This window comes from Botrytis cinerea, chromosome 1, assembly GCF_000143535.2.
Source record: "Botrytis cinerea B05.10 chromosome 1, complete sequence".
Lineage (NCBI taxonomy): Eukaryota > Fungi > Ascomycota > Leotiomycetes > Helotiales > Sclerotiniaceae > Botrytis > Botrytis cinerea.
The window spans coordinates 2,930,569-2,957,238 of NC_037310.1; the positions used below are offsets into that span (position 1 = coordinate 2,930,569).

The 26,670-nt window shown below is 42.9% G+C and overlaps 10 protein-coding genes across 11 annotated transcripts; 6 read left to right on the plus strand and 4 right to left on the minus strand.

Moving 5' to 3' along the window:
* Positions 1–115: 115 nt before the first annotated feature.
* BCIN_01g08370 (hypothetical protein) lies at positions 116–1,935 on the minus strand. The gene is made up of 2 exons (XM_001560942.2): positions 1,271–1,935; positions 116–1,218 (listed from the first exon to the last, which is right to left on the minus strand). The coding sequence occupies exons 1-2, from the start codon at positions 1,494–1,496 to the stop codon at positions 317–319; spliced, it is 1,128 nt and encodes a 375-aa protein (XP_001560992.1). The 5' UTR covers positions 1,497–1,935; the 3' UTR covers positions 116–316.
* A 446-nt stretch (positions 1,936–2,381) lies between these two features.
* On the plus strand, positions 2,382–3,695 carry BCIN_01g08380 (hypothetical protein). The gene is made up of 2 exons (XM_024690758.1): positions 2,382–2,596; positions 2,647–3,695. The coding sequence occupies exons 1-2, from the start codon at positions 2,482–2,484 to the stop codon at positions 3,411–3,413; spliced, it is 882 nt and encodes a 293-aa protein (XP_024546527.1). The 5' UTR covers positions 2,382–2,481; the 3' UTR covers positions 3,414–3,695.
* A 575-nt stretch (positions 3,696–4,270) lies between these two features.
* Positions 4,271–6,269, plus strand: BCIN_01g08390 (hypothetical protein). The gene is made up of 4 exons (XM_024690759.1): positions 4,271–4,654; positions 4,718–4,961; positions 5,018–5,907; positions 6,003–6,269. Exons 1-4 carry the CDS (start codon positions 4,355–4,357, stop codon positions 6,102–6,104), a joined length of 1,536 nt encoding a protein of 511 aa, XP_024546528.1. The 5' UTR covers positions 4,271–4,354; the 3' UTR covers positions 6,105–6,269.
* A 2,837-nt stretch (positions 6,270–9,106) lies between these two features.
* On the plus strand, positions 9,107–10,345 carry BCIN_01g08400 (hypothetical protein). Its single transcript, XM_001560939.2, has 4 exons — positions 9,107–9,306; positions 9,391–9,589; positions 9,646–9,933; positions 9,989–10,345. The coding sequence occupies exons 1-4, from the start codon at positions 9,173–9,175 to the stop codon at positions 10,226–10,228; spliced, it is 861 nt and encodes a 286-aa protein (XP_001560989.1). The 5' UTR covers positions 9,107–9,172; the 3' UTR covers positions 10,229–10,345.
* A 31-nt stretch (positions 10,346–10,376) lies between these two features.
* BCIN_01g08410 (hypothetical protein) lies at positions 10,377–11,373 on the minus strand. Its single transcript, XM_001560938.2, has 3 exons — positions 11,295–11,373; positions 10,941–11,143; positions 10,377–10,872 (listed from the first exon to the last, which is right to left on the minus strand). Exons 1-3 carry the CDS (start codon positions 11,305–11,307, stop codon positions 10,519–10,521), a joined length of 570 nt encoding a protein of 189 aa, XP_001560988.1. The 5' UTR covers positions 11,308–11,373; the 3' UTR covers positions 10,377–10,518.
* Positions 11,374–11,430: 57 nt separating this feature from the next.
* Positions 11,431–12,883, plus strand: Bctfb3. The gene has a single exon (XM_001560937.2). The coding sequence runs from the start codon at positions 11,578–11,580 to the stop codon at positions 12,679–12,681; it is 1,104 nt and encodes a 367-aa protein (XP_001560987.1). The 5' UTR covers positions 11,431–11,577; the 3' UTR covers positions 12,682–12,883.
* A 20-nt stretch (positions 12,884–12,903) lies between these two features.
* On the minus strand, positions 12,904–16,022 carry BCIN_01g08430 (hypothetical protein). Of its 2 annotated transcripts, none has more exons than XM_001560936.2 (6): positions 15,233–16,022; positions 15,141–15,160; positions 14,869–15,086; positions 14,581–14,771; positions 14,417–14,528; positions 12,904–14,370 (listed from the first exon to the last, which is right to left on the minus strand). In XM_001560936.2, the coding sequence occupies exons 1-6, from the start codon at positions 15,278–15,280 to the stop codon at positions 13,055–13,057; spliced, it is 1,905 nt and encodes a 634-aa protein (XP_001560986.1). In that variant the 5' UTR covers positions 15,281–16,022; the 3' UTR covers positions 12,904–13,054. The 2 variants fall into 2 exon arrangements, with proteins under 2 accessions (XP_001560986.1, XP_024546529.1); XM_024690760.1 differs by having other exon boundaries at positions 14,581–14,810.
* Positions 16,023–17,330: 1,308 nt separating this feature from the next.
* Bcmsd1 lies at positions 17,331–20,064 on the plus strand. Its single transcript, XM_001560934.2, has 4 exons — positions 17,331–17,605; positions 17,657–18,453; positions 18,503–18,712; positions 18,758–20,064. The coding sequence occupies exons 1-4, from the start codon at positions 17,392–17,394 to the stop codon at positions 19,745–19,747; spliced, it is 2,211 nt and encodes a 736-aa protein (XP_001560984.1). The 5' UTR covers positions 17,331–17,391; the 3' UTR covers positions 19,748–20,064.
* Positions 20,065–20,655: 591 nt separating this feature from the next.
* BCIN_01g08450 (hypothetical protein) lies at positions 20,656–22,767 on the minus strand. The gene has a single exon (XM_024690761.1). The coding sequence runs from the start codon at positions 21,398–21,400 to the stop codon at positions 21,041–21,043; it is 360 nt and encodes a 119-aa protein (XP_024546530.1). The 5' UTR covers positions 21,401–22,767; the 3' UTR covers positions 20,656–21,040.
* A 2,695-nt stretch (positions 22,768–25,462) lies between these two features.
* BCIN_01g08460 (hypothetical protein) lies at positions 25,463–26,670 on the plus strand. Its single transcript, XM_001560930.2, has one exon. The coding sequence runs from the start codon at positions 25,803–25,805 to the stop codon at positions 26,550–26,552; it is 750 nt and encodes a 249-aa protein (XP_001560980.1). The 5' UTR covers positions 25,463–25,802; the 3' UTR covers positions 26,553–26,670.

A 26,670-nucleotide genomic window follows, 5' to 3' on the forward strand; every position in this document is an offset into this window, starting at 1 on the left:
ATCTCCACATTGAAGATGGAAACATGTAAAAGGCTCAAAGCATGTGAAATTCACGGCGCATCACATTTAGCATGTGAAATTCAATCCGCCACGCTTAGATTCAGAAGCTCAAAAATCTTTATTCAAAATGTACTTGCTATATCTATCTATCGTAACCAAGCAAAAAGGGGTATACGCTTGTTACGTTATCAAACGCCGAGTTCCTCCCATGTGGTGAGGCTTGATACGTAGAACAACGCCGAGTTCGTAACCTATCTTCCAAACAAAAACAAAACAAAAAACCCCCAGTCAGTATCCGCCATCCTTCTTTGCATTTCTAGTAGAGCTTGCCATCTGGCCCCATAACTCCTTCGGAAGAAGCCATGTTGCACTGTCTAAATAGTCTCTTTTCCTCGGGACTAAATGCACCTACTACCGAATGTAAGACTCCTTGATTGTTGAACAAGACCAAATCGCCTTCCACCCAATCATGTGGATACACGAATTTTGGACTAATAGCTGGTCTCTGTAGGCGATAAACTAAATCTCTCACTTCCTTGAGATCGGTCATAACCTCTCCATTCGGTAGATGAATGGCTTTGATGGCACTTGGATGGATTTGAAGTGCCAAATTACCCGTGACTGGGTTCTTCCAACACATAGGCAAAATCTTGATGTCCTTCTCATCGACTGGAGGAAGTTCAGACAAAGGCAACTCATTCCCATCTGAAACCATGCCAAGGCCGGTGGAGCGTGATCTTGCAGGAGACATCCAAATATATGGATGTGGCGCGTATTCTGCTTTCGCGCCACGAACGAACTCCTTATCCTCTTCGCTTAACAAATCATACATGTTTTGGCCGGAGACAAAAGCAGTGGTACCAAGAGGGACATCCATTTCTTCACCAGTTCCATCATCGTAACGAAGAGTTTGGCGACGGCCAGCGGGAACCTTTACAGCCATCAAAGATGTTACTTTTGGTGGATTGAGGGCATACAGAGCAGCGTCAACGTGCCATCTGTAGAAGCGTGTGAATGCCAAATCGTCCTCATCTGGAATAGCGGTCTTATGGAAGACTCTGTGGTGAGGGTGCTTGAGTGTAATATTTTTCAATCCTTCATATTCTTCATAAAATCCGTTTCCGATGACTTGAACTTGAGTTTGATGGGGAATTGTTTTCAAGTCCGGGTGAAGAACTGATCGTTTCGCATCAAGAGTTTTGCCATGACCATATGTTTCTGGTGGAATGATTAGACACAATATTTAAACGAATGAAGGGAAAAGACTTACCAGCCGTCGGATCAAATCTACGTGTGAGATCGTATTGAGCTTTGGGGGAGAGGCCAGCCTGGTTCTTCAGTACTACAACATGGTGATTATACAAAGCATTGCGAATAGTTTTGAAGTCTTCCTCGCTGAGGTGTTCCAGATCGACATTATTGATCTCGGCTCCGAGGTTGAGAGAGGAGTTCTCTGGTGAAGAGAAAGGCTTCACTTCTAAAGTCTTGACGGCCATTTTTTCTCCTAGGGTTCAGATGTTATGCTTTGTCTAGAATGTATATTGAAAGGAAGAAGATTGTGACAGTCGTTTGGCTGGGTATGACCGTGGAACGTCAATGATTTATGTATCCAAGTTGTGAGCGAGGGGCGACGGAAGCGTCCGAATGGAGCAGAATGAATTTATGCATAAGGAAGCCCGGAAGAGAACTTCACGCATTTCCCCGGCTGGAGTGAGAGGAAATCGGAATAATTCTGATAAGACATTCTTGATTTGCATATGGTGAATTTGGGTGCTCTTAGTTGGATGTATTGGTGAAGTGAAGAGTTTAGTTTAGTTTATCAAAATGGAAGATAAGAAAGTCGGAGCTCGCCGCAGGACACTTAAATTCAAGGTGTGTGGAGAAGCTCTAGTAGAACATGCATTAAGATCTATTTACTCGCTATTGTTATCAATCAATTGAGGCAGGTCGTTATCATAACTGTCAGTTGCCTATGTTGGTCATCTGTTGGTGTTATCATTTTCTCCGTCTTCTCACAAATACCTACCAAGTCTCTTAGTCAATCTTCTATATCCAAATCCAAAACATGAACAATTTCCAATCAATAGTTACGATTCTTTAGCCTTTGCTCATTAGGCTTCGTGCACTCATCAGTCTAATCATGCGAACAAAGATCAATGAGTTGATTTCCTAAGTTGCAAATCTTCTCGTTACTGATGTTTGTTAAATGGAGACGATCATCAAGCTCAAGCCACACCGTGCAGCGGAATTCACTGTGGCGTAGTGGCGGCGCTCTATGTCTATGATGACATTGATCTTGGAAGTATTTCATGGATCAAAATCGTTGTCTAAGTTCCTTCCTTATAACTGCATCATTTTCGTAAATTTAAATCGTTTCATATGAAAATCCCAAGTCCTTTCAAAATTCCCACCCAGGTCAAAATATTCACTCACCTATCTCAATCTCGCCGAAATCTCCTTCTAATTCCAACATCAGCAAACATGAGTTGGATGGATTCGTGGTCGCGCCCCTCAAAACATTCCGCTGTTCCTCCTCCTCTCTATCTAACGGCAGGAGAAAGTGTTCCTTACTGTCTAACATGTGGCCGAGTTATGAGTTAGCACCGTGATGAACATTTTTCAAGCTCTATCTAATACATCCAATAGGCACCAAAAAGGCCAGCAAAAAAACCAACAATGAGGTCAAATACTGTTCAGATAGGTGTCGTAGCCGAAAGCCTGGGAAACTAGATAAAAAGATCGAGCAAGCCATTGTTGCACTGTTGGACCAGGAGAAAGATTCGGGTTTAGAAAAGACTGGTGCAAAGGATCGTTTTGTGAAAGGAGACCATCGGATTGTTGTTACCTGTGATGAAATCGAAGAGATTGTGTTTGGAAGTCGATTTGATCCCGAAAAGGTTTATGGGAGAAGGAAAAATCGTAAAAGCCGAGCAATTGGCGGATCGAACGCTGATGCAGAATGGAAAACTGTTGATATGGAAAGTAGTGAGGACTCCGCTAGCGATGATGCACCTCATGAGCCTGTGAATACAATGAACGGGCCAATCATACGCCCACCACAGGCTGAATCGGATGTTAATTTCAGCGTTGGGGGCGAAAGGGGGAAAGCTGAGAGAACGGAGGAGTCCGCTGCGGACTTACAGAAGAAAGTTGATGGCCAAAAACAAGCGGAAGAAAGAGAGATGGTTCGGAGGGCAGCTAGGAGGGCTGTTGTTTTTGGGTTTATCGTTGAGCAGCCTCCTGAAACAAATTCATCTCAAGCCTTTAAGGGCTCAAAGCACAAAAGGACGACAAGCTGGGAGGAGAATGTTGTAAAAGAGCCCATCAGGCGCAAATGCGAGGCTTTGATGCAAGGCTCAGTAGTTGAGCCAAGCTATGCAAAGGGGAATTGGTCTATAAGATGGCGGGAGTAGCTAGCTATCCCTACTCACCGTTACTTGGATGCATTGATGTAAGCACTCGCATGGAAGAGAGTAAACAGAACTCGAACAATTGCAGGTTCAAATTTTATTTGATCATGGGGAAGCACATATTGGGGAGCAGCCAGCGAGTTTCGAATGGTCACTACAACTTGAACTTTTTGTCTTCAAAATTATCGAGAAAAGAGGAAGCAGATATTCAGATTCTGAATGGAAAACCCCGGTTGTCAAAGGTATCGAGACTCAAAATAAAACAGTGTTGAAGCTTGATCATACAGATTAGAGATTAGGAGATATGTAATTTTATTAGTCTCTAATTGTGTGAGGTCGGTTCGACTTTCCTCGGAATCACTTGTCATCTACTTGGGTGACTTTTGTGATACATGTTCGCTTTGATCTCGTCGCAGTCATCTTCTGTATAAGTAATTTAGCATAAGCGAGATGCAGCAAAGATGCCAGCGCTAATTCCATAAAATCATCACATACAATTGGCCTTTTCAACTATACGACTCCCCCCTGCCAGAAGCATGGAATGGGTCATTGAGTGGTCGCGAGATACTAGCTTGCCTTTCAGACAATCAGCTTTCCAACATCATATCCATATTGAAAGATGATAGGCCAAGATACAGGCAAACAGCCAACCGAGTGTTCTAAGCTTCGAAGGAATGATGTGCAAGCCAAAAACGTGATTTCATTATCACCCGCATAAGTATATGCAGGCTTGTTCAATATCATCAACGCAACGGTTACACTCGCGTATCTTCTAATCGTAATTGCTGACCTTTTTGGGAAACCCTGTCAGATTCCATGACTCGAGCCAAGTACTCGGTCTTTTATTCATCTAATCCTATGATTACATATTACCCCTCTTCAAAATCTATTAAATAGAGGGCATTTTCATTGCAAAAGGCTATACATCGAATCGGACCATAGCTATGATTTTTCTTATTGAAAATGGCAGTTTCATTCTTATTACACTTTTTTTCTGCTCAATCGTTTCTAAGGTTGCTTGGGAGCTTTTCTTCTCTCCATTGAGGCATTTCCCAGGCCCGGTCGCTGCAAGGTTCACGAACATTTACCGTGCATTCAAGGCATACTTGGGTTCCATGGACAATACGCAAAGAAACTGGCATCGTAATTATGGCGCAGCTGTTAGAATTGGCCCCAAAACCATCAGTCTCAGCGATCCATCTTTGATTGGGACGATATATGCAACCAAAAATGCTTGGCTCAAGGTAAGTGAGCATAGCTTCAATAACTACAATCTTCCAACTTTGGCATTGACAACTCCTTGTTAGGATGAGATGTACAAGCCCAATGATGCTCTTATTGAAGGGAAACGAATGTCAAATATTTTCAATTCTAGAGATCCTTTGTGGCATGAAAAATATGTTAAACCTATCAGGAGTCTTTGGACCATGACAAGCGTTCTGAATATCGAACCCTTGGTTGATGAGACTTTGGAGATGTTCATCAAAAAGCTAAGTGCGAATTTTGCGGATGGATTGAATACTTGCATGGTGGATGATTGGCTAGCGTACTGTATGTTTCATGTTGCCATGGAAGATTCCCAGTGCTGATCTGAAATTCTATAACAGTTGCTTGGGATGTGACGGCAAACATCAGCTTTGGACGACCATTCGGATTGATTGACCAGGGAAAGGATGTCGATGATATCCTTCTTGAATCCAAAAGGTCTCTATACTACTTCGCCGTCGTCAGTCAAATTCCATGGATTGACCATCTTCTTGACAAAAACCCAATCATTCGATTTGGTCCCAGGCCAACTGTAACGGGGATTATGTACTGTTCTAAGGTTGTCGCTCAATATCGAGAAGAGCTCTTATCGGCGGGCCACAAGCACAAAACCATTAACCACTACCTCGATAAATATTTCAAGCTCAAAGAAAAGAACCCGGACCTAATTGATGACAACCAAATTGTGACTTATCTCATACTCAGTATTCTTGCAGGTGGCGATACAACTGCATCGACCATGAGGGCTGTTTTATACTATCTCTCAAAAAATACATCCGCTTACTCAAAACTGACCGATGAGTTGGACCATGCGAATCTCTCACTGCCTGCGCAATGGAAGGATGTACATAATCTTCCTTACTTGAGTGCGGTGCTCCATGAGACTATGCGCATTAATCCAGCTTCCGCCATGATGTTAGAGCGACTTGTTCCCAATTCTGGATTTACTCTTCCTGACGGACGATATATTCCCGGTGGAACAACAGTAGGTATCAGTCCCGCAGTCTCGAATCGCGACTCTAAAACCTTCGGATCTGATGTCGATGCCTTTAATCCTGATCGCTGGCTGCAAATGAAAGGAGAAAGCTTAGAGGATTTTGAAATTCGTCACAAACAGATGGTTACAACTGTCAATTTTACATTCGGTGGTGGTAATCGAGTGTGCATGGGGAAATATCTGGTTCAGCTAGAATTGTGGAAAACGATGGCTACTCTTTACAGTATTTTTGATGTGAGTTCGTCGAGTTTAGTTTATTTTGTATCAAACGCCTCCTTCATATTTCAAATTTCTACCACATTTAATTGCTGAAACCCGTTTGACTGCAGATAAAACTCGAAAATCCTAATCACACCTGGAAAATTCATAATGCCGTCTTTGTATATCAGTGGGATATTCCTATGAAGATATCCAGGCGGACTCGAGCTTGAAGTTAATCCAACATAAGCAGCTCAAAATGACAGTTGGTGTAGGTAGATATAGAATAGCGTGAAATGATAATCGCCTTTGAAAGGCATCCTCACTGCATTCAGTTTATATTCTTTCATTTAGTCAGTAAATCTAATACTCCTGAATTGGTTTTCTGGAATTGGTCAGAATGTTGAACTCACAGTTATGAGTTATTAGTCTCCCAGCTATGCCAGTACAATATGAACCACTGTACCTATTCACGATCTTTTTCCCTTTCTGAAGAGGGTGTGATGCTAAGATGCATCTTGTTTGGGATTATGTATGTGTGGTGGGTGGATGATTCACTCGTTGGCTGGCTAGTACATGTTGGTGACGATTTTTGGTATTGTGGAAAAAATTTGCTCCATAGAGCAGCGCTCGAACGATTTAAATTGATTTTTTAGCCCAATGTCCGTCCATAAACATTTACACTCCATGTCCATACTCAAAACGAACCTTTCTCTGGTCACATAAAGAGGGTGTTAGATACAGTGTTCAACTCAAAATAGAACGATCCCATATCCTCAACGAGATCGTTTTAGAAAACGTTGTATTAACACGACTTTCCGAACTTATTCTCGAATTGAAGTCTCTGTACGATACAGATACGCAGCTACTAATGAAGGCTAAGCTCTCTAATGTTCAAAAATTGATTTATTTTCGAGGATCTGGGTACGTTCAATACAATTGTTTTACTGCTCATTGTCTAATACCGAGAATAACATTTGGGTGGCACGCAATGAAGAAAGAGAAAAACAGCCTAGCAATTCAGTTCAGTATTAAGCGTATGGTGACGAGTAGTTGAGACTTGATTCGGATCTGTAACCGCTATCTAATTTCATCTACATAGTGAAGATATTGAGTCGCTGAAGATACACATCATTAAAAATTTGATACTATGCGTTGATGCGAAATAGTGATTAATGGTGAGTGCTTTCAGTGAAGACGTGTCAAGAATTTGTTAAGTATAAAACTGGTAATTCAATTTTGAGTGCTTCGAATACTTGGGCATCTAAATAGAGCTCATAGTGATCAAAAGTCCCCTTAAATAGGTGGGAATTAGAGGACTGATGAAGCTTTAGTAGATTGCCATGAAATATCCCTAATCTTCTATCTAATCCGATTGGCCATTCGATCATGTCATCGAAAGATTAGCCCTCATGGGTCTTGTTGCATATTATGGTAGACTGAAACATCAAATCTGCTGGTTGAAATCCGGTATATTGAGAATCTAATTGCCTGTACCAGCACCCCACAAAGTGACATTGAAATTTCTAGAAGAGTCGGTTTGGCTGCTAAAGAACTGACAGTTTAATGTGTGCTAAGCCATATCAATATACAGATTTGAATCTGACTAACAAATTCGCTTAGTCTACGGATTTTGAATATGGCAAGAACTCCATCCGCACGGGTGATCTATGATTTACAATTTCGAAGTTCATTATTGGTAGTACTTCTGTGTGAACAAAGTAAATGACTTCAATTCAATTGCCACTGTGATATAGCTACTGTAGTAAAGCCCTAAGCGAATGCGAAAGAGACCAGCTCTTTCAGTGATAAGTCTATATAAGACTTACTACTTTCAATACATAGCTAGCTCTTTAGATAGAATACAATTAGACACACAGGACCTACGCAATTCGTGGGTGCTTCTCGTACCAACAGTTTCTAAATAAATTGAGTAGTATAAGATGCATTGTTGGCTTCATATCCTTCATTGAACCTCTAGAAGACCTTAGGATCTTGGTCAAAATTATAGTCCTAGAACACATCTCTCTCTTGTAGTTGCAAGTGAGGAATCAAAGTGAATGTGGTACCAAGGATGTGCGACACTAATAACTTTGACAAAAACCAATGCCAACTCCTTTGGTGTACTATTCGAATGGTGCTGTGGGGCCCATAATTATCAACATATTGAGATAAGATGGTAAGCGAAGACGGCATCTCCTGCTTGTAGGTCTAATGATAGACGCAACAGGCTGATTTACAGTTAACCAACGACTCTTTTCCGGTGACCCATTCTCGTTTTGGGTCTGAGCCGGTCTAAATCACCATAAATACAACAAGGCAATAGCTATTTCAAATCTCAGAGCTGATTGACTTCAGTTGTTTATGTGGGCCAACATAATGGAAGACAATGAGCAGACTTCCAAATCACTTTGGCGCACCTCACTCTGCATCTTTCCCAGCCTCTTGATAGTCTGCTAAGAGATGCCGTTATTGACCTGCTGAAAATTGCGATACCGGTATTCGACAAGCACGAAGCCAGAAAGGGTATATTTCTAATTCACGAAATATTTTCAAGCAATGATCTGGCATGATATCTGCCGTATGTTGTATTTGATATAAGCAAGAGTATATCTGTCCATGACTATTCCGAGAATTCATCCATTCGATATACATCTATTATCTAACGCCAGCTATGAATCCCAGATTTATCTTCAGAACTTGATGATCGAATAGAAGAATGTCTACTTAGACTTTTCAGAGGTTAGTTCATCCAAACCTCAATTTATTTTGGCCAGAGATTCCTAGTCTGATAGCTCTCAGATGTTCCCATTGAACAGGTGGACATGAAATTGCAATGTAGGCTTCTACGACTACGTTTCTTAATCAATAATGCTATCACGGATTATAATATATAGCCTCCACGTAAGCGAACAAAGGAGCGGAAACTAATCACTCCCAATATCATCTACTCAAACAAACCATAAATTCGTCTTGAAACAAATGCTCGAACCTGAGAAAATCAGATTAAATTAGAACCCCCTTCATACTTACAATTAGAATTACCTGTCTTGAATTTAACATCACAAAGAGCCAGAAATGTCAAAGCCTTTGTGAAATTTGAAGGATGGTTAATTCCCGCTTGTTGCTTCGCTGACGTAGAGCGGGGGCATGTAACCGAGTTGTATCCGTGCATCGGCTCGGTACCACGTAAATCCGCCATGTCCCGAAATGTGTTCAATTGGAGCTCTTACGTGGCTCCGAGCTCCCCTCGTGAATTTCAATTCCCAAATTTCAATACACAACGAATTCCTCAATCAAAATGCGTTTCTTACGCTCATTAATACCTTCATTGGTACTTGCTGGTGCCGGAATCGTTACTGCAGCTTCATCCTGGGGCTTTGATGAAGCTATTGTTTCTGTGAGCGGAAAGAGTGCTGGGGGTTTCAAGGACAAGTACGTGGATTCAGGATATTGTTGATATATCTTTCAAGGGCGTATGATTTCTAAAGTAAAATATACTAATTGATTGCTTTACAGACTATCAGACCATGTCCCTCTTGCGAAAGCAGTTTCTCTTGGCGCAGAAGACACTCTGAAAATCGTCCTCACAGCTACAGAGGATCGTGCTGCCAAACGACCACATCAAGCATTCTTACTCGTGAGAGATCAAGATACCGGTCTCGAAGCTACTTTCCCATTTTCCGTGAAGGAGTCTGGCAAGGGAAAGGTTGACTTTGTAAGTTTTTACAGGCAATTGACTAAAACGATTGGATCAAGCTAATGGATACACAGTCTCAAAAAGATCTTCCAATCCAACTTCTCACAAGCTCCAAACCTTTACGTGCCACCCTTGTTCTTGCGTCCTTTGGCTCCGCACAAGCATTCAGCAACCACGTTTTTGACCTCGCTCTGTCCCTCGATACCAGCAAGCCAATACCTGCCTACGAAAAACCATTGAGATATGGAAAACTACCTGAGATCAACCATATCTTCCGCGCTGATCCTCAGAGCGGACCTAAGATCTTTTCGCTTGTATTTGCAGCCGCAGTCCTAGCAACTGTTCCAGTCTTGCTGGGTGCTGTATGTATTCATTTTCCAAATCTGTTGGGTCCTAGTACTAACGCATTCTTAATAGTGGGCTTACCTCGGAGCCAATCTTTCTCACTTATCGAAAGCCACCTCCGCCGCACCAATCTCACACGCCCTATTTTATGGCTCAATCATTGCCATGGAAGGAATCTTCTTCTTATACTACTCAAGCTGGAACTTGTTCCAGACTTTACCCGCTGCAGGTGTCGTAGGATTAGTCGCATTCTTGAGTGGGAGCAAAGCGCTTTCCGAAGTGCAAAGTCGACGATTGGCAGGAGAGAGATAAGATTGTGGTTACATCGAAGTACAAAAATTTGGAGGATGCTTAGGACTGCATATAGAATATGTGATATAGGAGTGAGGTGTACAATACCAAAAAGAATGGAAAGCCAGTCAGTGTGCAAACTTTGGACCCTAAGAGAAAATGATACTTTTGTCCTTCGATTTCGCCAATAAATAGGTATCTTCATAAGTAGTGCAATCAGCTATAGCAGATTTCGCATGCTCATCGTTTTGTTCGCCCTGATTCTTCCGCGCAACCATTATGTCAATTTCTCCCTCAAACATTGGAGCCTTTCAATTCATCTGTGCCTTCGAAAAGTCGAGCTCTGGATGTTCCTTTTGAAACTTCTCCAAAATCTCTTTCTTCTTCCTCTCCTCACTGCTGATTCCCCCATTCGCTTCCTTGTCCCTCTGTTCCCACATCATCTTTTCCACCATGCCCCTCGTCTCTCCGTCTAAATCTCCCAATTTACTATTCTCAGGTGTAATTTTGGTGACATCTATCTTTGGTGCGGAGACGACAACATGTGCCCACCATTCCATTTTGTTTACTTTATCGAGGTGGATTTCGAGAGCTTTGCTACCAGAGGGAAGACTAGACAAGGTCCAGGTGCTGTCGTCGAGGAGGATAGTGTGAGGAAGTGCATCCTACATGGCAATATGTCAGTCTGAGAGGGGCGGCCAATAGAGGAGATCTAGGTCGAGAAATGACATACGTCAATAATAGGGGGTTGACCCTTAACTGATACTTTTAGTGATTGGCGTTTGATATCAACGATTAGATCTTTAGCTTTAAGGTTTCCGGGGATCTCGACGGTGATATCCAGATCGGAAATCGTTTGCGTCCATTTGTAGGGGAGGGAGGCTTGCTCTGCTGCCTCCTTTGCCCGTGCTGCGGCTTCTTCTTGAGGTGTTGGCTCTGAAACTTTTGGTTAGTTGAAATATTGGAGGGTGGGAATGGCGGGGTAGCTGAGGTGAAACAGGTATAGAAAGTACGGGTTATGAGGCAAAATCAACAAGGTTTTTCTAATATATAAATATGCAAAGCAAGGATTGGAGCATATACACACCTTTGTCTGCCATCTTTGCAATTAATGTACAGTATTTGTGTTTTGTAATTGTCAACCATTCAGTTATCGAAAAGTAGACAAGGCTCCGAAGTGGCTTGCTTACAAAGCCACATTGAGCGCCACATTCGAAATGTCAGGCTTCAATTTAGCCTCGTCTTTATTCACAGAAACACCAGCGATTCAATTACATTCATCTACATCTACAATTTAATTTAATTTGAACCGAATCGTCTTCCAATAATCTCGCAAAACCACAGAGGGCTCCGAAGCTCCGCATACGAAAATGCCTAAACCCCTCGACATCTCCAATCCATCCGATGACATCTGTCCCATATGTAAATCCAACCGTTATCTCAACCGCGATCTCGAATTCCTCATTAACCCAGAATGCTACCACAAAATGTGTTCCACCTGCGTGGACCGCATCTTCACCTCCGGGCCCGCGCCTTGTCCCGTTCTCCACTGCGGTCGCACGTTACGGAAAAAAGGGTTCAAATCTGCGTTTTTTGAGGATCTAGGCATAGAACGCGAATGTGATATTCGACGTCGAGTAAATGAAGTGTTCAATCGCAGCGAAGATGATTTCGAGACGTTGTTGGACTACAATAATTATTTAGAAGAGACGGAATGCATGGTCTTTGATCTGGTGAATGGGAAGGGCAAAGTAAAACAAGAAGCGGAGGAGAAGCTAAGGAGGTTTAGAGAAGCGAACCGCGGAGCCATTGAGGAGAATAAGAACGCGAGGCTAAGGGAGGTGGAGATGGGGAAGAGGAAGGAGTTAGAGGATAGGGAGATGGCGAAACAGAGGAGACTAGCGGCTATGAGAGAAGAGGCTGAGGAGAAGGCCGATGTTGAGAAGAGCCGCAAGCAAGTTTTGGATCAACTGGCTACCGGCAAGGGAAATGCAGCTGATATTACACAACAAGCGCACAAGATTATTTTGAAGAAGACTTCGGCGAGAAGAACCTTGGGAGAAAGGGATGCTGCGGTCAGTGCTGGAACTGGCAGCGCTGATGGGGAGGGCCTTACGATTAGAGGCCTGAAGAAGAAAGTGGCGCCTGTGGCAGAGAAACCTTATGATCCCTTTGGAGGAGTCATTCTTGCACCTACGAGATACGTATTACGGGATGATTACGAGAACCAGTGGGTTGACAAGAGTGTCAAGCGTGACCCTAAACATATGGCTGGTGGTTACAGCCTTCAAGAATATTATGGAAGAGCAATGCACGATGCTTTTAGTGGCCTTGAAATATTCATCGAGGATGAGATGCGAGATCGAGTTCAATCGAGCTCTCCTTCTGGTGCTACCATAGCAGCTGCACAAGCATCTACGGGGAAAATAAAGCTAAAGGTGGCGGATAGAATGGAAGTAGATGATGTATTTTGATAAGATATCTAGTGTATAATGCAGAGAGGATGGGGTGGGGTTTGCACGATTCAAGGAGTTTAGAGACAAATAGGGTGGTGGTCACCGGGCGTCTGAGGTTATCTGGACATAGTTATACATTCAAAGGACAGGCCTTTGTAATTAGTTACCTGGAGCTAGATACCTCTTAAGTAGGCATAGGCAATTAATATCACATCGTGCATTTTTGATGCCCTTAAACATTGCTCCGGTCTTCAAATTCCAATACCCTCAGAACGCCATGCTTGTAATGATCCTTAAAACACCAAAAAATTGTATATCATAGCACAAAAGTCCACGTGAACCATAATGTCCAAAATACATATGGACTTCCCTTCACGAATCCACGTTTTGATCACTGCTGCCAAGCTTGCTGTTGCCCGGGCCGAGGAAATACAGGAACCGTTTGAAGATGGTCTAAGCCACCGCCTATCGGTTGCTGGGCGTTTTGCCAGCCCATACCAGTAGCCGTGTTGACAAATTGACTTTGACGGAATGGATTTGTATTTCCAGTAGGCTGTGGCGCAAGACTGGCGCCACTGGTTTGGGGACGGTCTGTTGGTTGAACAGATAAATTTTTGGCAAAAGGATTTGTGCCTGTTTGCATCGATCTAAGAGGAGCCGCCATTGGTTGTTGCTGAAATTGCTGATCAGGTGGTGGTGTGTAAGGTTGTGATTGCGGCGATGCTGACTTCGCAAAAGGGTTTGTTGATTGTCTAATGACTGGTGATGTGATAGGAGGTGAAGCTGGAAACGAAGGTCCAGCCATTCCCGTAGTATTCGTCATCATTGATTGCCGGAAAGGATTTGTCTGCTGTGGAGTTTGTAGGTTCATTTGTTGATTTCCCTGTTGCTGGAAGTTTGCAGCCGAATCTTGTGGAATAGATGAGAGACCTGATGGCTGGAATTGTTGCTGAGGAGTATAACCACCAAATCCGACACCCGTAAAGTTTGGTTGCATGGGTTGCGGTTGTTGTGGTTGCTGCTGCTGCTGTTGTTGTTGTTGTTGTTGTTGTTGTTGTTGTTGTTGTTGTTGTATGGTTATCTGTGGCTGCATATTGAAGGCACCATTAAAGCCTTGCTGTTGAGCAAATTGTCCAGGGTCTTGGAAGCCCGATTGTTGTTGAATGAATCCATTCTGCTGGAATTGCTGTTGCTGTTGCATTTGAAAAGGATCGCCGTTAAATTGAGGCTGCTGTTGCAACGCTACCTGGGGGGCAATTGGTTGTGGCGTATCAATGGGACCAAAGAAGTCAATCAAATCCGCAGCGGGTGCTTTAGGAGGTTGTGTGGTGGCGCTCGAAGAAGACGCTTGCCCTGCATCAGGAAAAGAACGACCAGTTGCAGCCCTGCTTTCGCTTTCACTCTTAGAGGGTACTGCAAATGGTTTGCTTGAGCCATTGTTTCCACTCTTTCCACCCTTGCTGGACTCCTGCTCAGCAAGATATTGCCTTCGATTTACCTCAAAATCCGGATCCATCAAGTAGTCCTCCAGCTGCTTTCCAAGATTGACAGGTGCATGCTTGAGCTTTGGTACCTCCACTCGCGTTTGATGCTCATATTGACGTGCAACACCAAGGTACGCAACCACAAAATCTGTTTGCCGGGTAAAGTTTCTGTATATCTCCATAGCTCGTTCTGCATCAGGTTTTGACATCTCGAAAAAGTGACCTACAAATGTCAGCTGATATATTGCCTACTTGTGAAACTCAAATACCTAATATATTGATCATCGCCTGGTTTATGACATGGAACAACGCGAGAAGATCCAATACTAGCATCCGAAAGACTGTAATCGTAATTTCATTGTCGGGTTCGTTATCCAAAACCTAAACTGCTGTTTAGCATTGTCCACCCTAGTTTGGGCATCGTCAATCATACGTCGCATTTCAGCAATGCTGTGATCTGATGCTGCACAGATTCTGTCTCTCTCAACAGTCCCTTCTCCACCGATAACTTCTCAAGTCTTCCCTCTGCACCACGCACAAAGTCGCATTTTGTGTCTCGAAATGATCTTGCGCGCTCGGTCAAATAGTTTGCGTAATGTCGAATGTTCCGTCCTTGGGTTTGCACTTTGCCATGCTCTGTTAGCACGGCCTCTATGAGATTACCTGTCGTGGCTGAGCCATCATACAGAGAGTCGCAGAAGAACTTTTTCTGGGTACACACCATCGGTGAAACTGCTAATTGCTAGCATGTTCCTATGACGCGCAAGATATGCCAATGTTGCATCTGGAGACCCTTCTCTGATCATCAAGTGAACAGTGATCAAACTCTTGAATACCACCGTCCATGTCGAATCGCGAAGTCGATTTTGTAACGCTCGGAATACTTCAGCTACTCCAGCTTCGCCTGAATGGGTGGCTATCAAGATATGCTCAATGTATCTGTTTAGTGATTAATTAAATAATGCGACGAAGGATTTGATCGGGGTCAAATACTTGGACTTGGGAGGGGCAGCCTATTCACAATAATGTTCAGTACATGATCGCCAACCACGAGGAGACAGAAGACAATGTCAAATATGCCATACCTTGATCTTCGTCGCGCCTTTCACAGACTTCTCAAAAGAACTCGACATCTCAAATGTTGGTACTGCCAGCTACAATGCGACAAGTAAAGCCAGGGGGGAGTATTCCACTCCCAAATGGCGAGCTCCCTCTTATCAAAGTGAAATAGATATTATATTATGTAGGTCCGGATGTGATCGGGAATGTATAAGTGAGCGAAGGGGTATCGAACGTGATTATTGTTTGAGGTATGTGGCACCAAAGTTTGCGTAGATATTAAGAAGGAGTGTGAACTTGTGGAAGTCGACGTCTGTTAGGGCGTGCTTGTTTTACTCGTTCGGCTTTGTCGTCTGTAATGATTCAATTACCTAGTAGCCTTGATTGTAGGTACACACTCTTAGCGGTGCCGTAAATGGGCTTAATCGAAATGATGACAAGGAATATAATTTAATGAAGAACCCCTTGCAAGATGGATCACCGGTGGACTAAACAAGATCCGAAGGGATGCAGAAGGACTCGATGGCAGATATGAGAGGTAATGATAGATTGTGTCGTGAACTGTACACCAATGCGAATGGAGACTTGGTACGGACGGAGTATGCGTGTGCCAATACAACAACAACATAGACATCTAGCTATTCGGATCAACTTGGTGTCAAATCAAGTTTGTTTTCTTTCCCTCTCATCTGGATACCACCCTCACGGTCCTCACTCACCATTACCGATTCAGCTATTCCACGGCATGCCATTCAAATATAGCACCGTTCGCAATTAGAGTGGATACGAGATACCCAGCTAGCAATCCGATGGTCCGAAATGCTAACCCTCCAACTGAACCGACTTCATCAATCAGTTTTATATTGAGATGGATGGTCTGCAACATGCTTCTGGTAAGAGTCTGTCTACGAGAGCCCAGCAGACTGTGAAGTAAAAGAAAAACCTTCACATATTAGTGATACGAGTGAGGATTGCATCTACGATAACATAGACTCATTCATGCCTAGGTGCCCGATTGTCTCGCAGAACCTGGGTACTTAAACTCTTCTTTAAACGCATATTGTCATTCATGCTTTGCTTTTTCCAACAAACTATTTCTTCACACCTCGGGCATGGGCCGTCATCAAAGCTCACCAGGCACTCCTGCTTGCTTGGATCAAATGCAACTTTCAAGTAGGTACCACGAATTTCCCAAGGATATCGATGTCTAGATTAGCGAATAGTAGTGAGCCACAACAGGATCTGGATATTCTCCAGTTATTAACACGCGCAAAAGGTTCATGGATATCAGTTCGTTATCTCAAATGTGAAATTAATGTAAGTGGCAAATCGATTTATTTTTCAGCTATGGAAGTCGGAAAAGGGAAAAAGGGAAACAAGAAAAAGAAAACATGCTCGAGGGTAGCACTGAGATGGAGACCCCTCGTCGACTACCTAGTACTTACTTCAGCACACAAACGATTTTTCCCCGCTCTAAGAAAAACATTGTTTGCTTCAGAAATCGTTCCTGGTTTCCATTGTGAAACGGTTGCTTTTTGGTTCATGACACAATCCAGATATGTAACTAAAACAAATTAAATACAAGAGCAGAAGTTAAGTCTAGGTTAGTACGGTTGTCCTTGGCCAGAATGATAATGGTCGAGCTCCAGAGGATGACCATTGAAATGATTCACTCCGTCGCCATCTTTATTGTACAATAGTTATTTAAAATGAAGCCTTCCAAGATTTAGGGTTCAGAGATGCCTTTATCGCGTCCGTTAAAACAAGGAGGGTGTGTCGAACGCTTATTTCACTCTTCCATCCAGTTCTCGCAAGCAGACCACTGAAGCCCGGTGAAGGGAGAGTTTGCAGGCTCGAAAAGGAGGAATCGTACTCAAATAATACACGCTGGCTTTTCATCATCTGTAAAATGTACGTTAGCATTTACGCATGCATTGGAATTGTCAATGTTGGGGTCTTACATGTTTAAAACTTGGAAGGATGAAGAGAAAAAGAGGATGTGGAAAAGTTCGCGACATAATATAAAAATTCTCAAGGGCGGAATTTGCCGAGACGCTAACCACACCTAGAGAGCTTCGAGATATATATTTATCATCTCCATATACTTGCTTTATTTTGTGTACAGTGCTCGAGTATAAATCGGATGATTCGTGAACTTCTACAAAAAAGAATTTGATTTCAAGTCATGACCTTAGGATTGTGCTATCGCAGGCACTTACTAAGAAATGTAAACTTATGTGCACGTAAGGCCGTACCATGGACTCGCACAAACGGTTCCCTCTCATTGCTTGCTGTTCATCGGAGAAGTTTCACCAATACCATTTCTCGTTTGAATGGAGCAGAAGAACAAGTTAACATTAACACAAATGGCACGCCTTGGAATGAATACAAGGATAGCAGTAAGCAATGATCTTGTAATATTTTGTCTTTTGCTGATGTCTTCTATAAAGTCACTCTGCCAAAGCCCAATCTCGATCCATTACATCCATGGGAACAATTGCATTCCTTGAATATTGGAAAAAGGGTCACCGTTACTGGTTTCCTACACAACAAGAAGCAGCTAGGTAAAGGGCTGATATTTGCTACAATAAGTAGAGGGTCTTCAGCAAATTCAGGAATTCAGGTTGTATTAAAAGATAGCCCCGAAGAAGGGAAGATTAGAGATGCTTTCAAAAGTTTTAAAGACATCAGAGAGCACAGCGCTGTATCTGTGACTGGAATTCTACAGTCCAGAGTCAAGAAGCCAGACAAAACAGCAGAGATTGCGCCCGACTCACCGGTTACTGAGGGAGCTTCCGATTCGACTCCTTTAACACGGTCTCAATTACTTGCAAATTTTGACATCCATGCCGAAGATGTGAGAGCAATCAATTCATTTCCCAGGGACATTATTGTTGGACCTGCCCAGAAATTTGGGCCTGATTCCAGGCATCTTGAGGTTCGATTCGAGCCAGATCTTTATGAAAGATTAATGTTTCGGTCAAAGCTAGCTAAATTAGTGAGAAAATATCTATATTCTGTGAGCTTCGATGAGATTGAGACTCCCATCTTATTCAAATCAACGCCTGAAGGTGCCAGAGAATTCCTTGTCCCTACTAGAAAACCAGGTTATGCATATGCTCTACCGCAAAGCCCCCAACAATACAAACAAATTTTGATGGCTAGTGGTGTCACCAAATATTTCCAATTTGCTAAATGCTTTCGAGATGAGGATCTTCGTGCGGACAGGCAGCCAGAATTCACTCAGGTATTGCACTGCTGAATAAATACAGTCTACGCGTGCTAATGGCAAATAGATTGATATGGAAATGTCATGGGCGGACGGCCAATATGTCATGCAGACAGTTGAAGAGCTTGTAAAGAGCACGCATAGGCAGATACAGTCTGAACAGCTTGAAGCTGTGCATAGTCTTGAGTTACCGAAAACAGACTTTCCAAGGATGACATATGAGGAAGCCATGTCGAAGCATGGGTCTGACAAACCCGATCTCAGAATTTTGGACTTGGTAAACAGATAACCACCATTCTTAGAACAAAGCTAATGGATACAGATTCATCGAGTGGATTCCATTATTCCAGAAAATCTCAAGGGAATGATGACTTCGATTGAAAATCCTATAATCGAAGCTTGCAAGTTCCGGCTCAACGGCAATTCTAGGAAGGTACAACAATTCATTCGCAAGTTTATGGATTCTGCAGATGCCGAAACATTCCAGAAAAATCCTGATGGTCCCCCTGGAATATTTGTATTCGATCCCAGAAGGCCATTAGAAGGCCTACAAGCATTTGGGTTTGAGGGTGCTGAAACGTTGAAACAACTTTACTCTTCTCTTCCATCTTCTTCGCACGATAATAATGATCCACGGGGACCTGATGCAACAAGCACATTTGATGAAGGAGATCTACTTATCCTCCAAGCGCGACCCGAAGCTCCTCATTCCGGCGGCTCCACTACTCTAGGTAAACTCCGGCTCGCACTCTACAAGGCCGCAATTTCAGAACAACTTCTTGCTCCTACTCCAGGATTTCGTTATCTCTGGGTCACAGACTTTCCACTCTTTACTCTTAATACTGCCAACCCAACCGATCCTGGTCAAGGCGGCACATCAGGGTTTTCTTCTACCCACCACCCGTTTACTGCCCCTAAAACCGCTGATGATATCGAACTCCTGCTCACTGACCCTCTCGCAGTGACCGCAGATCACTACGACCTTGTTCTTAATGGAGTCGAGCTCGGTGGTGGCTCAAAACGTATCCATTCAGCCGAGATTCAAAAATTCATCATGAAAAGTGTGTTAAAAATGAGCGATGAGAGGATGTCGGATTTTAACCATTTGTTTGAAGCATTAAGAGCTGGCTGCCCACCTCATGCTGGATTTGCTATTGGCTTCGATAGATGGGTTGCAGTATTGACAGGAAGAGAGAGTGTCAGGGATGTCATATTCTTCCCGAAAGGAAATAAAGGCGAGGACGCCATGGTGGGAAGTCCGGGACTGATCACAAGCGAGCAAGAGGAAACATATAATCTAAAGTCTAGATGAGGCTAGGCCACAAGTGAAAGAGATTCATGAAGATTCATCAACACGAGTAGGATGTATCAATTTTGAACAATAGATCAGATGTACAACTACGATCTACAGTCTTGACATGCACCATGGCAGAATTGAGCGGCATTGAGAATTCAATTGGATGTCATAGATATCGCCACTTCCCCCCTCGTTATTAGCACAAAATAAATGTTACATACATGCCAAACATCACACAAACCAAAATGATTTTTCGCCGCATAACGCGCTTACGAAAATAAAATAAAATGAAATGAAAAGAAAAGATGATGCAATTTTCTCGTGTAGCCTCAAGCCTACGTGCTATCCAGTCGTGCACCAGTTGCACAATGTATAAGTGTTTTTGAAATTCAAGTCTACAAACTCATTCGCTTGATTCGCGCGAGCCGAATGCACATCAAAGAACCACGAGGGGCCTACCAAACCAATTATTTCATCTTTCCTCACACGTCGACTCAGGTACAATTTGTTGCATCATGCAAGATACCGTCGAAATTGTCATGATGTTTAAACGATGCATGGATGATGTATATATGCATGTGGTGGAACTCCATAATGGAGAGCGGAGCGGGAATCATCGTGATACGTTTCAGAGCCGGGCTACGTAGGTTGGTAGGTAGGCAGGTAGGCAGGCAGAGCACAATAGAATTAGACAGGACAGCAAGTCTAAGGGGGAAAAAAAAACTTGTTTGTTGCGTGCCAAGTCGGGATCGAATGTCATTGTACGTCTATCGGTTAATCAATGGTTCGAATCCGTCCGTTTTGCAATAGATCGTCGTTAGAAGTTCTTTCCTGGATCCGTGTTGGCGAATACTCTCGAGGAATGGATGCAGTATATAGTTCATGGTACGATTAATTGTTTATGCGGCTTATGGGAGAACAGTTGGTAATGAAATGAATTTATAATGATAAAATTCCCTTGCGTGTATGATACCTCGCGGCCTTGAGCCATTTCGTTCTCTATCTGACTAGCCTAGGAGCGGATCGTGTATTTATATAATAAACTGTATACACATCTCTCTCTCCTTGCCTTTTTCATCCCCTACCAAGTCCCATTTGACACAAACAATCCTAATCCCAACCCGAGTTATCCTTAGAAAATCGTGATCATAAAACCCATCATTGCATAACCCATCTCGAGTCCGGTTCACGGTGCCCATTCCTTCAGACTCCTTTTCACGCCACATCATAACTTCTTGTATCCCAGTAAAACACCACCTTTCAGAAAGAAGACCATAACTCCATCAGTCCCGTCACGCCTAGACATCTTTAATTGGCCCACTCAACACCTTGGAAATCTCTTTCTACTTCGTTCCAATGCTCGTCTCTCGCTTGTTGCTGATGTGCGTCGTATTCCTCCACGACCCAAGACTTGTAATCTCTGGGTTCGCTCTCATATCGCTTGATTGCTTCAAGTTGATGCTTCTGCTCTGCCGAACCCTTTTGAGATGATCGCGATGAGGATGAAACTACAGATGAAGATGAAGAGCGTGAGGCGCTTGAGCCATTTTGAGCCTTCTGGGAGGTTGAAGAGGACGTCGCATTTGACTTTGAGGATGCTGATGGTGTGGAGAGATATTGTTTGGAAGATCTCGAGGAAGAAGAGGAGTTCTGACTTGAGGTGCACATTGCTAAGGAGATGTCTTTTAGACTGTCTATAGTCAGATTGATAGTCTGAGTTGTGATTGAATCAAGCAGAGCTGGTGCTGAGGCTTTGAGAAGGCTGGAGAGTGAAGTAATAATGAAGAAGGAAGGAAAGAGCAGTTAAATAGTGGTGAATTCTCAAGTTTGGCGTGGTCAATGAATGCATATAAATGATACACAGAAACTTAGACGTATGTCTGCCACTGTAATGCTGCATATAGAGTAGGGGATGTGAAACGTTTCCAAGTATGGAGATTAAAGTCTCCGAGCTTTGAGGGTCAAGGATGCATGTAAAGATGTGATTACTATAAAGGGCGAGAAAAAACAAAGAATGAAGCTCCTCTTGTTGCGATATACGTAGCTGGTGATCCACTATCAATTCAACGGGTGTGCTTTCCAAATTCCAAAAGCTCCTCGGATTACACGAGGAACACGCCAAAGGGCCCCTTTCTATACCCGACTCGAGTACACAACGCTCAAAGGCTCTGAAAAAGGGCGAATACTACCCGCCCTCAAGATCACCGCCCTATAATGATATCATTAAGAAGGGCGGTGAAATCTGGAAATAAACATAGTATCATTGACGACTCCGGCAATTGATCCTACAGGACAAATGAAGCTTGTTTGAGTGTAATTGTCGCTACCGAGGATCACGACATGAGAATTTTATTTCCCCATGTCTGTTCAATCTCACACCAATTTTTTGAACAGCATTTGCAAAATCCAATAGTAAATCCCATGTCGGCATTAGTTTAGTCTCGGATATTGGCGGATATGCGGTAGAGGTACAAACGGAAGAGGGCGCTCAGGGCGGTGCAAGGTATACTGAGGCTTAATTATGTACTTGTCAGACGTGCACACCCAAGGCAGTAAAAAATAGATTAGATTGATTGCTTTTTGTCTCAGAATTCGTGGAGCATGAAGTCGTGAGGATTTTGAATATGGCATTCGGGTGTAAAATAGTCTCGGGCCGGAAACAGAGTAGCTGAAGGCCCCGAGAATAATGAACACAAACACCACTTGTCAAAACAGTTCGGCTCGTTGTGCTGCCTCGATTCGATGATCTTGTCCCTTGGATTCCGGGCCAGACCAAAATCGGAACAGGCCGAGAACATGAGTAGGTGGCATTTGTGTTCTTGTCCACCCCACGTGGGGTCTGCTATTGGGGGCGAGGATGAAGGCATACGGACGGGAAAGGGGTCCGATGTAGTGTAATATGAAGAGTGTTGGGATAAGTGACAACTTCTCACTAAAATGGGAGCGTGAGGCAAAATTAATGCCCAACATCCGCTACCTAATCTAGAATCTTGATCAAAAAGGGCGGAGGTCAAATGGGTGCGGTTAGATGTGGCGGTCGCGCTCACCAACCGAGATTATGTTAGACTATGCTGGGTGCGACTTTAGGACATTTGATACTAAAATAGCTAGCTGGGTCATGTGATGCTGGTCCAATGTCGATAGAAGCACATCAATGATTACTAAGAACAATTTCCATTCATATGTGTATCTTTACTAGGTCCTTACATTGAAATGGATCTTTCTGGTGTCTATCAAAAGGAAAAAATGTGTTAATCAAACCCACAATTGTAATGTGAAATCAGTAACAAGGATATCCAATAGACCAAAATATTCAGAGCAGTCACTTATACATCTGTCCCTAAGCTATATTTAAGTGACCACTGGTGATGATACTTGGAGGGAGACTTTACACGTATGTATTTGAAACATATCTTGTGCAAGATCCATTCCCAATATTCACCAGCTTCGACAAATTGACAATTCCAAGTTCAGTTTCTCGGATAGTGACATGGTGATTGACTTACTAATTTCGGCAATTCTGTATGATAGAGATGTTTCGGTCAGATATTCAGAACAAGATTTAGCAATTCCTCAGTCATCGTCTCAATCACAGCAGCATAGGAGTTCGAGCTTCGTGGTAAAAAAATAATTCCGAATGCCGAACTATAATCTCGTTGCCTCTAGTTGGCAGCTGCTACCGACTTAGTTTCTCATTTTCCCTCTTTGTATAGATTGTTTCTCCCATGATTAATACAGCAAGTCGGTCGATAATCAAGCTAGTATCTATAGTCGAACATCACACTCTATGCTACTTGAATTGGGACTTTCCAACCAAGTAGAGGTTTTCTGTATATATTAGCATAGCACATCACAAGGTTCATAATATTAGTTGAATAAGAATGTTGAGGAATGAATAGAGGGTGTGATATGAGATTTGGATCAAAACTACACAATAAATTACTCAAGACAAAGGGCTCCAACAAAGGAACTAAAGACGAGAAAGAAACGCATACATACGACTATAAGCAGGAACCCAACATCGCCATTATAACACAAAAAAGTAGACTCAAGTCTGTATCTAATATCTGGCAAAGTTTATAATACTTGATTTGAAGCCGAAAAATCGGCGCATTTTGCATAGATGGAGTAAAAACAAAGGCGACAAGCTTGAATTATGGGTTTGTGACTTTTGACGGGACTATTGACCTCACATTCATTTTATTCTACATGATATTCATACATAAATGGAATTTTATTTTATTATTACAATCGAAGAAGCAAGTAAAGCAAGTACCAGACCTACTATATCTCACTTAACAACTTCATATTCACCTGATCTACAGATGAAACGATATAATACTCTATCTTAACCTCCACTCGACTCAACCACTTGAGCCCTCAGCTGGCGGACCAGATTTGAGCTTTGATGTTTCTCTCCAGCATTCAATACATACCCTCGTTTCACACATCACTACCACTCGATAGCGAGGACAGAGAGGTGGATGACAATTTGTTGTTTGCTGCTGACCGCAACCAACCAAATTGAGTGTGAAATGTCCGCAGTAAAAATAAACTTGACGTTCTAAGCACATGGCTAAGTATAAAATGGACTGGCATGGGTTGTTAATAGGTACGATTAATACAGCTTCTATTAAGGGGTACTTTGCAGGTATCAATGTTACTGTGATTTACAGTTGAATATAATAACATGGGCGTGGAGAATATGTATACATGTGGCAGGGTTGTTTTGTCATTGTTTTAAATGTGAAATCCGCGCGAGTAATAATTGTAGAGACCCAGCTAATAAGCAAAAGCCTGTGAACAATGCCACAATCTCCACAACTTTGATTAACACATGAATAGTCCGTCGATACTACTATCAACTTGATATATGTGGTAAGGTCGAGTGAATGATGGGAAATTCATTAGGCCAAGTTGGAGATGTATCTATCTCGAAAAGTCATATCTTGGAAACTATCCCAAGATTCATTCAAAATAGATAAGTAAGACCATGAGATTAAAATCACAAAGTTCATCGACAAACACTACTAAAAGCTTGCAGGGAGAATGGAGCTTTCCACAATATCAAGATGTACAGAAGTTATGGCTAAGCGGAGATGAGAGCCTTTGAAAGTTAATCTAACAACAGTAACTGGAGACAAGTGTGATAGGGCTGCCACCTTGTAGCAAGAGGAATATACGCCGCCATTTATGTAAACTCTTGTGATTTACAAGCAATTGGATGTCATTGTAGGTACACGAAGGTCCTTGTATTTTAAGTACCTCGCCCGGCCTACAATCTGACAATGAGAAGCTATCAAGGCCTACCACTCCAAGTAGAGTATCTCAACAATCCAAAAGATTGAATGCATGTTGTAGATTGAAATATCTCTGGAAAATGATAATTTTTAATTATCAAATTGCAGTTCGGACTATCTAACGCACTGCCTCGAGACTGCTGAGGTTGTTAGCGAGAGAACCTCCCCACGCAATGCTACTGCAAACTGCACAGATTGCTCGTTCATCAGTTTATATTGATTCGCGTTGCAGATATCGAAAGCTCATCTTCTGAGGTCGAAATGCCATACGTCTGCTTGGGACGTCTGAATAAATAATGTTCAAGGTATGAAATCAGTGTGGTAGGGTTACTATTCCAGGGATGGAACTCCGCAAAGTGATCTGTGTATGTATTGGACCCTTGCCTCATCAGACCCACCTCTCCGCCAACACTTCTTCGAACCCCTCAATGTTATAGAGACGGACATCCGAATTATAATACTAACCACTTTTCTGGGTGTATTGAACTTGTTCGCATGCATTCATCGTTGATGAGAATTTTAGGATCAGCTCCCACAAATTTCTGAAATACGATCTAGTTTACTGGTTGTCAAAGCACATTAGGAACGTAGCACAAAAGGCTACCCGTTCTAAATTTAGCATATCTTGATCTTACCTGTCATCAGCACAACAACTTGCACATACATTTACATCTCGTTCTCATACCATACAAGAAATCACATCTTATCCCAAACCCTCCACAATATCCATTGATCTCCCAAGCCACAAACTCCGCTATTGAGAAGCAACAATGGCTACACACCACGACCCCACACTTGATCTTCCTCGGCTACTCTGTCTCCACGGCGGGGGAACAAACGCTCGAATCTTCACCATGCAATGCCGCGTCCTTACTTTGCATTTGAAACCTTATTTCCGTCTCATATTTGCCGAAGCCCCTTTTGAATCTGGTGCCGGGCCCGATGTTACAAGTGTCTATGGACATTGTGGACCCTTTAAACGCTGGCTGGGCTGGTTACCAGAACATGAAGTGATAGATACACGTGATGAGGTGATTGCCATCGAAGAGAGTATTGAGAAAGCGATGAGAGAGGATGATGCCAAAGGAGCTACCGGGGAATGGGTAGGACTGTTGGGATTTAGCCAGGGTGCGAAGATAGCCGGGAGTTTGTTGTTGAGGAGGCAGATTAGAGAAGAAGGGGGAAGGGACTTGGAGGGTCACAATTGGAAATTTGCGGTTTTGATGGCGGGCAGACCGCCATTGTTAAGTATGGAGAGAGATCAAGATAGATGGGGACCGGTGGATGAGAATGACGTTTTGACTTTGCCAACTATTCATGTTCATGGCTCCAAAGACCCGGGATTGGATTTACATCGAGAATTGCTCAAAATTTGGTGCGACAAAGAAAGCGCGCAAGTTATTGAATGGGATGGCAATCATAGAATTCCAATCAAAACCGGAGATGTCGAAGCTGTGGTGAATCCACTGCTCGCATTAGCAGAACAGCTGGGTGTTCTGACAGTTGATTTGCCTGTTTGATTTAACCAAGAATCTATTCCTTGGACTTGGTTTACAGTCGAGTAGCGATGGAGCAAACATAGAAAGCGTTTACCTTTGACTTTTTATCTTGAAAAATCTATGCTCGTTTTTGGGCGCA

Bases quoted from the DNA above. Each gene is read 5' to 3' on its own strand.
- BCIN_01g08370 (XM_001560942.2), bottom strand. From the start codon at position 1,496: ATGGCCGTCAAGACTTTAGAAGTGAAGCCTTTCTCTTCACCAGAGAAC. The intron at 1,219-1,270 runs GTAAGTCTTTTC...TCATTCCACCAG, and splicing joins TAGATTTGATCCGACGGCTG to AAACATATGGTCATGGCAAA.
- BCIN_01g08380 (XM_024690758.1), top strand. From the start codon at position 2,482: ATGAGTTGGATGGATTCGTGGTCGCGCCCCTCAAAACATTCCGCTGTT. The intron at 2,597-2,646 runs GTTAGCACCGTG...TACATCCAATAG, and splicing joins AACATGTGGCCGAGTTATGA to GCACCAAAAAGGCCAGCAAA.
- BCIN_01g08390 (XM_024690759.1), top strand. From the start codon at position 4,355: ATGATTTTTCTTATTGAAAATGGCAGTTTCATTCTTATTACACTTTTT. The intron at 4,655-4,717 runs GTAAGTGAGCAT...ACTCCTTGTTAG, and splicing joins CCAAAAATGCTTGGCTCAAG to GATGAGATGTACAAGCCCAA. The intron at 5,908-6,002 runs GTGAGTTCGTCG...GTTTGACTGCAG, and splicing joins CTCTTTACAGTATTTTTGAT to ATAAAACTCGAAAATCCTAA.
- BCIN_01g08400 (XM_001560939.2), top strand. From the start codon at position 9,173: ATGCGTTTCTTACGCTCATTAATACCTTCATTGGTACTTGCTGGTGCC. The intron at 9,307-9,390 runs GTACGTGGATTC...ATTGCTTTACAG, and splicing joins GCTGGGGGTTTCAAGGACAA to ACTATCAGACCATGTCCCTC. The intron at 9,934-9,988 runs GTATGTATTCAT...CATTCTTAATAG, and splicing joins TTCCAGTCTTGCTGGGTGCT to TGGGCTTACCTCGGAGCCAA.
- BCIN_01g08410 (XM_001560938.2), bottom strand. The intron at 10,873-10,940 runs GTATGTCATTTC...ATTGCCATGTAG, and splicing joins GTCAACCCCCTATTATTGAC to GATGCACTTCCTCACACTAT.
- Bctfb3 (XM_001560937.2), top strand. From the start codon at position 11,578: ATGCCTAAACCCCTCGACATCTCCAATCCATCCGATGACATCTGTCCC.
- BCIN_01g08430 (XM_024690760.1), bottom strand. From the start codon at position 15,280: ATGTCGAGTTCTTTTGAGAAGTCTGTGAAAGGCGCGACGAAGATCAAG. The intron at 14,811-14,868 runs GTGTGTACCCAG...CAGCCACGACAG, and splicing joins AATTAGCAGTTTCACCGATG to GTAATCTCATAGAGGCCGTG. The intron at 14,371-14,416 runs GTATTTGAGTTT...TGACATTTGTAG, and splicing joins GGCGATGATCAATATATTAG to GTCACTTTTTCGAGATGTCA.
- Bcmsd1 (XM_001560934.2), top strand. From the start codon at position 17,392: ATGACCTTAGGATTGTGCTATCGCAGGCACTTACTAAGAAATGTAAAC. The intron at 17,606-17,656 runs GTAAGCAATGAT...TCTTCTATAAAG, and splicing joins GAATGAATACAAGGATAGCA to TCACTCTGCCAAAGCCCAAT. The intron at 18,454-18,502 runs GTATTGCACTGC...AATGGCAAATAG, and splicing joins GGCAGCCAGAATTCACTCAG to ATTGATATGGAAATGTCATG.
- BCIN_01g08450 (XM_024690761.1), bottom strand. From the start codon at position 21,400: ATGTGCACCTCAAGTCAGAACTCCTCTTCTTCCTCGAGATCTTCCAAA.
- BCIN_01g08460 (XM_001560930.2), top strand. From the start codon at position 25,803: ATGGCTACACACCACGACCCCACACTTGATCTTCCTCGGCTACTCTGT.